The sequence below is a fragment of the Echinops telfairi genome, unplaced genomic scaffold (genome assembly GCF_000313985.2).
Source record: "Echinops telfairi isolate 266 unplaced genomic scaffold, ASM31398v2 ScPeMD7_9;HRSCAF=40, whole genome shotgun sequence".
Classification (NCBI taxonomy): Eukaryota; Metazoa; Chordata; class Mammalia; order Afrosoricida; family Tenrecidae; genus Echinops; species Echinops telfairi.
Window position 1 is genome coordinate 60,261,276 of NW_022103906.1, and position 10,124 is coordinate 60,271,399.

Sequence of the window (10,124 nt, forward strand, 5' to 3'; positions counted from 1 at the left end):
GAATATTCAAAGAATACATTAATGATACTGAAGATCCTTCTTTCTGTGATTACATCATTTTGACAATTACGGAACTATCATTTCCCATAAAAGCCAGTTGCATAATTTTCACCCAAAGAAGACCACAAGTCAGCCTACTGCTCTCTACTGCATCTGATTTATTCAGTCATTACTTTGAACGATTGGTCCTTCATGGCTCTCCTCCACTGTGACAGAACAGAGACGAACATTAGAAATTTATTTCCGTTTCAGAGTGTCTGCACAAACACCTGTCACTGTCTCCATTTTTGCCTTCTCTTCCTTTGTAATGTGTTTCCATAGCTCATCTACCTTGTCATGATTACTGATCACTTTGTTTATTCAATTAGACACGTGTCACTTTGAAAAGCCACTACTTGTCAAACTGGGCTGTTGGATAAATTTGAAATTACAATCAGTTCCCCCCACGTTTTAGTCTACCCAACATTTTTAAAGCCACGTTTACTTTATAGTTTATAGCATTTTTTGGAGTGGATTACTTTGAAAAAGTGTTTAGAGTCCTAGACACTAAACCGGCTGGGGTATAAATGAAGAACAGAGTCCAGTGTTTAAATCTGTTTTGATTTTAACAAAAATCTAATGATATATTATTCTGATTAGTATGTATATAGGTAGGTAGGTAGGTAGGTAGGATCTTCTGACCCACCCACCCACATCCAGATTCCAAACCACTCACTCACAGTGACCCTAGAGGGCAGGAAGAACTGCCTCTGGGTTCCTCAGGCTGTAACTCTCTACAGGAGTAGAAAGCCTTGTCTTTCTCCCACGGAGTACCTGGTGGTTTCAAAGTGCTGACCTGACAGTTAGCAGCCGAATGTGAAACCACTGTTCCACTAGGGCCCACCCATGTGGTATACATATATACACAAGGAATAGCTGTGTTTCTTGACACACCTGCATATTAAAAGCACACAGCATGTGCAAGGAGGATCACAATAGTCTTGCATTTTGGAGGTGTGGGCTCTCCTGGAGCTCATTCATTATCGTCTTCCTACTGGCTCAGATACGGAGCCCTGCTGGTGCAGTGGGTTAGCAATGGACTGCGATTCACAAGGTCTGCAGTTTGAAACCACCCGCTGTTCCTTGGGGGAGGATGGGGCTTTCTATTCCCACAAACAGAGTCTCAGACACTCATAGGGCAGTTTTATCCTGTCCTGCAGGGTCACTGTGAGTGATTATCAACTCAATGGCAGTGAGTTTGTTTGCTTTTTACTGGCTCATAACTTCTTGGGTAAAATCCAAGAAAGAAATGGCTAACTGGTTAAATTGTACCCCATATCCTCATAATAATCAAAATTCATCTAGAGAGATTTTCCCTCCCTTTTGTTTTAAAATAACTTCTAGAGGAATTTAGCAATATGTTCAAACTGTGAAATCTAATTTTAAATCATTTCACCAAGCGCAGTGACTAGCCCGGCTGGCACGTGAGTCTGCATTTTGAAAGACTGCGCTGAAGCCCCGTGTCCCACATGCACCAGCTGGAAGCTGCCTGGCTTGGGATGCCCACTGGTGATCCAGGAGAAGCCCGAGACATGTTAATATGGAGTACCCTCGGTGCTCCGGAGGCCCACTTTCCCCATGTTCCACTTCTCCGCTGCTACGTGTGGCACTAGTGACTGGGCTCTGCTCCCAGCCTTCTGGTGTGCAAAACGAAGTGCAACCGGATGTCCACAGCACGATGGGAAAAGTCCTGCTAGAACACGGGGCAGTGGGAAGGGCTCTCCTAGGTTTGTTTTCTTGTGCTTGCGTGCTCGCTAGCATTTCCTCTTTTGGATCAGGCAATTTCAAGCACTGGCTTGGAAGCTCTGCTTGGCTTTGTCATCTATTTGGTAGCTTTGTTGCCGTGAGATGAATGAGTCACTTCAGCCATGTTTGTCAAAGAGGACAAAGTTCCTTTATTAGGCTGTGCTCTGAGTGGCGGCTCTTGCTTAAGTCACCCTGGCCCCTAACTGCCAGCCCACAAGGGTTTTATACTATACAGTTAAAGGGGAGTTGGAGCAGGCGCTGATGACGGTGGAAAAAGCGGCGAGACAAAGAAACGGAGGTGGAACAGCCAGCGGTGATGCAGTTCAAGGGAGCTGCAGTAAGGGCTGTTTAGTTCAACTTTCTTCCCTGGCAGGGCCACATGGGGCAGGTGAGGTTCACAGAGGAAGGCTGCGGCTACTGTGGCATATTGCTTGGCACAGTTGGTGCTGGGGGAGGGTTGGGTTTTCAGCTTAAAACCAAATGGCTGTACTTGGGGTAAAGTGGGCTGTGACAGTGTTAAATGCACCCTGTCCAACCCCCACCAACAAAACAAAAACAAAAAAACTCAACCATGAAAATTAAAAAATACAAACAAAGCCAAACTTACTGCCATTGAGTCAACACCGGCTCATAGTGACCCTGTAGGGCAGGGTAGCACTGCCCTTGTGGGTTTCTGACATAATGGTTGATGAGCGTGGAGAAGCCCATCACCTTACACATTTAATTATGTTACCCATTCGATGTACCAGTCTGAACCATCCAAAGAATTTGGGGAGTCAAAGGCTAGATTATTTCACCCAGACTCCGGAATGGCTTCTCTGGCTGCTTGTGGAAGGGAGCCCAGAGAGTGACGAGAGCAAAGTTGTTTGTCTGAAAAGGGGGTGCAGTAGTTTATCTGAAGCAGTTTCTTTTCTGGAAAAGCACTTTGACCGACGCAGCCAGGAGGTGGACAAAATGCTAGAAAGACAGCCGAGGCAAGATGTTGTTGACTGTCAATCATAATGTTCTTGAGACTGAGCTGGTCATCTTTTGAAGAAATCTCTCTCTTTGGGTCTGTAGTATCTGAAGGAAGGGAGCCTGGTTTCCACAGAGCAGTGAGGTCAAAGCTGTGTGAAATGTTTACTTGGCATATTCTTGGATCTGCTACAAGTCATACCTGTCATTCTTGCTTCCCCACCCCCTCAGATTATTCACTTAACCCCCCCCCCAACCCTGTAATTGTCACCAAGTCAAATAACAGTACATGTAACCTAGTTTGACAGGGAGAACCTTTTTGTTTCTCAAAGTGCAGTCTAACCAAATTAGAAAAAAAAAGCTAGATACTTGTCAGACTTAGCTACTTAAGGATTAAGATCTATTAGAAATATTTTGGCAAAAATCAAATGGATTTTTCCCATTCATTTATTATTATTATTATTATTTGCCCATCTATTTTTAGTAAAGGTTCCCAAAGAATGTGTTTATTTATTTAAAGATTGCATCAATTGGCTTTATTTTATTTCTTTCTTTATTTAAAGATCATTTTACTTGACTTTTTAACACGAGGTGGTTTGGAATCACACTTGTTGAATCCCTGCAGTCAGAGGCTCCTAAGCAGGGCTGTGGTGAAGGCAGAGCCACTTAGAGTCTTTGCTCTGTAGCAACAAAATCCATCGCTGGCATTCTAAGGGGAAAGCTATTTTTGTGATGAACATATGCACATTTTAAAGCTCATTAAGTTTTTACAGTCCTTAAAAACATACTTTGTTTGCATACCCATCCTAATTGCATTGTACACATAGGGTAAAAATGCTGCCTCAATGTAATCAGTTTGAAGGTGAGTAATATGATCGTACCGTTCTGAACATCCAAGACATGATGCTTGTCCAATGTCCAGCCGCCCATGTTGGAAGCATCTAGTTCATAGCCCTGCAGAACGGCGGTCCTCTTCTCCCACAGAGTCAGGTCCAAACAAGATTCGTATTCATATCCTACCGAGACTGGAACCAAAACAAATCACAGCTCATCTTCTCAACTATAGGTGCAAATGCAATTTATTATTTTGAAAACACTGTTTTATCATTATGTGTTCCAAGACTATATTTCCTTTTACTTATTTATGAGCAAAGCTTATTTTTTTTATGTGAGCAGGCTTGATGACACAAAAGGCATTTTTCTAAGAAAATATCCCCAAATTTATTTTCTATTGAATTAATAGAAAATTAGTACATTTCCCCTGCCTGCTCTTTCAAAAAGAAATTCACAGTACATAGTGAGGTCCAGATTAGTCAGTTGACTAAGTAATTAAAACTAAAAATCAGACCCCAATGAAATGATAACAACTAAAAAGAATGTTTGCTATCTGAATAATTAGAGCTATTTCATTTGGAAGAGCACCAAGTTATGCTAGATATTTATAATAAGAAGAGTCAATAAGAAAAGGTAATTCGGTGATGACCATATATTCTTAAGTCATGAATAGACCTGGGTAATAAAACTAGCAGCACACAAACACCAAATAATCACAAATGAAAACTTTCCAGATTTCAAAATGTAACAGGCATTTCAAAATTCAGAACAAAATGATGGGGGAGGCAGCAAGTATCTGATTAAACAGAAATGATTCAAGTCTAAACCATATATTAATTTCAGAATAAAATGTCTATTGTAATTTTAAGTATACCCTAAAAGACCCATAATAAACAATTCAATCTTTCAGTTATGGATGTTCTGATGTGGCCTTGAGAGTTCAGTTTTGGTATGTTTTCAGTTTTTAATGTTCTCCAAGTTTGAGCCTAAAGCTACCATTCTCTCTCTCTCTAAATATATATATATATATGCATATATATATACGCACATAACACACATACGTATATGCATATATACACATAACATTTCAATAGGCCCAATTAAAAAATTTTACTGTCTAATTGTTCAGTGAAGCAGCTGGTTTGAGTGTGTACAGGATGTCTTTTCACTGAGTTGATTGGCAATTTCAGTCAAAGCAGCTGAACTGAATTTTAAGAAACTGTTGTCTGAGATCCTGTTAAATATCCTCATGACATCAAATGGCAGTAGCATTAAATCTACACAGAAAACATACGGAAGATGAGGAAGACAAGGGAATTGAAGATAAAATGGCAACAATGCAGTAAAAGCAACAACAAAGCAGGGCTATTGCAAACCCCAAATCTCAGAAGCCTAAAATCCCTCAAGGGTATGATTGCAGCTGGAAATATTGACAATTTCTTCTCTTTATCCTATGGAAGACATCATTCCTTTTTCCCATGGTAGATTTAAACCTCGCGGATGGCCTATCTGCTTATCCATTGATTTTGCATGGGTTACAGTGACATTGAAGGGAGTTCTGATTTCAAACTAATTTTTAAGATGCAGAAGAAAGAGCTTTATAAAGAACACTTACCAACAGCTTCAGATAGGCCATAGACCTTTTGATTGTACGCATCTGTTTTATCCCATATAAAAGTATAGGCCAGGTTGGGTGAGGCAGGAAACCATTTCTGAAAGAGTCGTCCTACTACAGCGACCATGAGATGAACCTTCATTAAATTAAAGGGTATGACGGACTGAGTCATGGTGATCTTTAGAACTGATTTATACCCAGCGGCTCGGGAACTCAAGTAGGAAAGTTTCAAATCTGTCCCAGGGATTGTCGTTTCTTCGTGGAGTACCTACATTGGGAAAACCAGGAGCTTCAAAATCTGGTACCATGTTTATGCCTCACCAGGTAAACTACATTTAAGAGTGTCCAGTAGAGCAACGAAAATAAGGCGGCGAAGAATCATTATTCACAAATATAAACTGCATGCTTGTCTTATTCCATAATTAAGACCAACTCTGTGGGCAGCCTGGTTTTTCTCTTCCTATAAGCCTCTTGTCATGTTGCTGAGTTAATCACTGCTCAGGTGACTCCTCCCTCCAAGAAGGCCCTGTGACGGCTCCATCAGGCTGACGTGCGCTGACGGTTAGTGGACCAGTCACAGTGGATTCTCCCTAACCCATCTTTCACCTAAGTCACCCTGGAGAATTAGAGCAGACGCTCGTAAGATGGTCAGTTCAGGGTAGGGATGTGGTTTAGGCCAAAGATCTGGCCTGCGCCAGCTGGCTCTTTTACAGATGAACCCGATGCCTGTGGCCTCATCAACCTAGGGAGACAAGAATGAGAACTGAAAAATACATGTTCATTTACATGCCATTGTAGCAAACGCTGTAGCCACGTCGAGAGGCCAAAACACAGCAGCACTTTTTCATACTTAGTTTAATCGAGAAATAGGACGTGAGTCATTTCGGATATGCTGATAATGTTCAGTGCTGTCAGCGAGGCTCGGACATATCATGACCCCACATGTAACCAAGCACTGCCCCCATCCTGTCCCCTTCACGACGGTTGCTATGCTTGACTCCACTGCTGCAGCCACTGTGTCCATGCTCTACACTGAGGAACTCTCCCTTTGGGGCCCTCTACATGACCACGCATGATGTCCTTTTCCGGGGACGGGTCTCTCCCTAGAACATGGCCAAAGTATGTGGGAGGAAAGCTTGACATCCTGGCTTGCCAAGAGCATTTTGATCGCACTCCTCCCAGCAGATTTACTCATTCTTCTGCCGGTCCATAACGTAATTAATCTTTTTTCACTGACACCATCATTCGAAAAAGATTGAAGAGCAAGGCTGTCACTTTGGGGACTAAGGTGTGCTGCTCCAAGCTAAGGTATTTTCAAATGCCTCATATGCATGTGAAAACTGGATAACGAATAAGGAAGACTGAAGGAAATTTGAATGATGCTTTTGAATTTGGTGCACTTGAATTATGGTGCTGGTGCAGAATATTGGAAGTACAGTGGAGTGCCTGTAAAACACTAGCAAATCGGTCTTGGAAGGTGTATAGCCAGATGCTCCTTAGAAGTGAGGATGGTGATTCTTTGTGTTGAGTACCTCAGACACGTTCTCACAAGGGCCAGTTCCTGTACAGGAGCACCATGCTTGGTAAAGTCGAGGGTCGGCACAAGAGGAGACGCTCCATGAGACAGACCCACAAGGTAGGGTCCAACATAAACAGTCACTGTGAGCATGGCCCAGGTCACGGCAGTGTTTGGTTATGTTAGAAATAAGGTGGTTATGAGTTAGAACTGAATTGATAGCACCGAACAATTCCAAGACATCAAATTTTCTTTGGTCTTGTTCTGCATCATCCAACTTTTACACACATGGGTGGCGATTAACAATGCCAAGCCTAGGAGCAGGCACACTTTAGCCTTTAATCTGACATCTTTTGAGCACTTTAAAGAAGTCTTGTATAGCATATGTGCCCAAGGTAATACATTATATTTGCTTTCTTGACTGCTGCTGCCATGGGTTTGAAGTGTGACATAGATCAGACATCCAATCAAGATGCACTGAGAGTTACTGAGGACTGGCATACAGAAGTTGGAAACAAAGAAGGATTAGTAGTTGAAAAATATGGCCGAGGTGACATAAACGAGGCTGGAGATTGCATGAGAGACTTTTGTAAGACCAAAGACTTATATATCTTTTTTCAATAATGTGCACGTTGAGTATACATGTGGACCAATCTATTTGGGGTCACAGAGATGATGATAGATCAGCTAATATTGCAAAGCTGCATATAATTTCCCCCAGAGAGTAATTAAATAATTCCCTATATATTTACAGGTTTCTATGTGTGTCAATGAATACAGAAGACACTCACTACACTCACTGAATGCATGTTGTCAATTGAACTTGGATAGATAAGTTAATGTTGTTATCTGCAAGAGGATTACAAGTTTCCTCTACACGTTTTTTAAGTTATATTAAGCTCACAGTTTAACTATGGCTATGAATAATCATTCAATAAATGTCCATAAAATTTATATAGGCAGATGACAAAAATATGCTGGGAAAGTATTACTTCTTCCTTTTATTTTTTAGGTTTCCTTCTTTTGAAAAATAAACTTTCCACAGTCTACAATATTTTGTTAATTCAACTTCCCTTCACCAATGCTCCTACTTGTTTGTCTAGTGTTAGCAGCTTTACATAGGCTTACTGGAATCACGGTCAAGTGTAAGACTGTACATGCTCCGGAACCTGTTTCTCCACAAAGAATTAGTGTCTCCGCGGCTTCCTCACATTGCTGTAGCAAGATTCATTATTCAGACATAAAAGACTGCTTTTTCATGTTTAACATACATTAATACAGTGATTTAATGCTCAGTAGTGTGTCCTTTCCCCTTGCTGTCCCCCACAGAGGATTGGAGTTTATTCTCTCATAGTGACCTGACAGGACATGGGAGAAGTATCCCAGGGTGTTTCCAAGACTGCGAACAGCCTCCTCTTTCTCCTGCCGCTCACCCTTAACTAGCAGCAAAGCGTTTTAACCACTGCACCACCAGGAAGTCTTTCTCATGGAGTGGCGAGCAATAATGTATTTCTGCAATTTCCAAGCTGAAATACCTTAAGTGGAATCCTTGATACTGAGGGTGCTGCCCCCTCCACCCCACCTCCCTGTCTCAAAGGAAACAATCACACAGAACAGCATAAATGAATGGACGACACTAACTTACATTCTGGCCTGTGAGTGAGTACTGGGATGTGATATAATAACAAGGGATGTGATATAATAATAGATTAAGAAGGCGTTGCTATTCTGTGATGCCCACCTTTCTGACACAGCCACCGAAGACAAAATGGGTGCACAAGCATATGTGATGGTGCCCGGCTATTATAAGATATAGCAGCTGGTCTTAAAGGCTTGAAGGTAAACAAGCGGCCATCCAGCAGGGAAGCAACAAGGCCCACATGGAAGAAGCACACCAGCCTGTGTGATCACCAGGTGTCGACGGGATCAAGTATTAGGCATCGGAAGACCCACATCATATTGATGTGAATAAGGGGGGCCAGAGTGGAGACCCAAAGCCCATCTATAGACAATTGGACATCCCTTCACAGGAGGGTCACAAGGAAGGGATGAGTCAGCCAGGGTGCAGTATAGCATAGATTAAACACAACATTCCTCTAGTTCTTTAATGCTTTCTCCCTCCCCACCTCACCCCTCCAATGTCATGACTCCAGTTCTACCTTACAAATCTGGCTAGACTGGTGCAGGTACACTGGTACAGAAAAAAGGTCTCAACGCACAGAATCCCAGACAGATAAACCCCCCAGGAAAAATAATGGAAGTAGTGATATTAGGAGGTTAGGGGGGGAAAGGGGGAACTGATCACAATGATCGACATATAACACCCCACCCCCCAAGGGGGGATGAACAACAGAAATATGGGCAAAGGAAGACAGGGACGGTGTTAAGATACGAAGATAATAATTTATAATTTATCAAGGGTTCACAAGGGTGGGGGAGGGAGGGAGAAAAGAGGAGTTGATACCAAGGGCTCAAGTAGAAAGAAAATGTTTTGAAAAGGATGATGGCAACATATGTACGAATGTGCTTGATATAACTGATGTTATGGATTGTTATAAGAGCTGAAGAGCCCAATAAAATGATTTATTAAAAAATGGCATTACCGTAAGAGTCACACCAACTTATCATTGTGGTAGACACAGTGAGGGAACCCTACTTTAGAGCTGTCATAAGCAAGAGAGAAGCTACAGATCTAGAAACATTTAGCGTTCTATTAACTCTATGGACACTGTTACATTTAAGATTGACATTCCTTTTGGGGGTCATTTGGAAATATGTATAGGAGCAATCATTTAAACCGAAGTCATTGTTCTCCTCGCATCAGGCTGAAATATCAATGGGTTCGTTTGAAAGTGAGATTCTATGTCTCTAAATAGTGGACCTTAAAGTGTGTAATTTATTTTCTCTTAACCTGATTTTAAAATAATTTCCTTTGAATCTACAGGCTTTCTATATGCAAGGCAGCCCTTCACTATGAAGCTATAATGCACCTGTCTTTCAATGTCTCCTGTGACTATCTAGGAGTTTCTTCTCTGCCTCCGAACATCATGTTTCATCTCTAATTTTAATAACCAACTATTGCCTCTGTCATCATTAACCTACTTTCATGGAACAAATATCTGTAATTTAGTTTATTAAAACATGTGTTTCTCCCATGTAATTTAACTTGACCATGTTATTTTGCATTAGTGAGAGAAGTAAATCCAGCCAGAGAGGTAAAATCAGCCATTAAGCCTACACTGCCAGCTGGCTAATATCTAAACTCAATTGTTGTTGTTGTTGTTGCCCTGGTGGAGAACATACACAGTGAAATAGACACTAGTTCAATGGTTTCTACTTGTATAATTCAGCAACACCTGTAACATTCTTTGAGTGGTGTCTACATTCTCAACCTCCTTTTCTGACTTGTTCCTCTTCCAC

The 10,124-nt window shown here is 41.6% G+C and overlaps 1 protein-coding gene across 4 annotated transcripts in view; it reads right to left on the reverse strand.

Moving 5' to 3' along the window:
- TENM3 (teneurin transmembrane protein 3) overlaps nt 1-10,124 on the reverse strand; it is a 554,322-nt gene that overhangs the window by 85,931 nt on the left and 458,267 nt on the right. For all 4 annotated transcript variants that reach the window (XM_004696135.2, XM_045286700.1, XM_045286698.1 and 1 more), the window contains 2 exons: nt 5,189-5,456; nt 3,621-3,764 (listed from right to left, as the gene is read on the reverse strand). In XM_004696135.2, the coding sequence (XP_004696192.1) occupies nt 3,621-3,764; nt 5,189-5,456 (412 nt within the window). The remainder of the gene's footprint in view (nt 1-3,620; nt 3,765-5,188; nt 5,457-10,124) is intronic.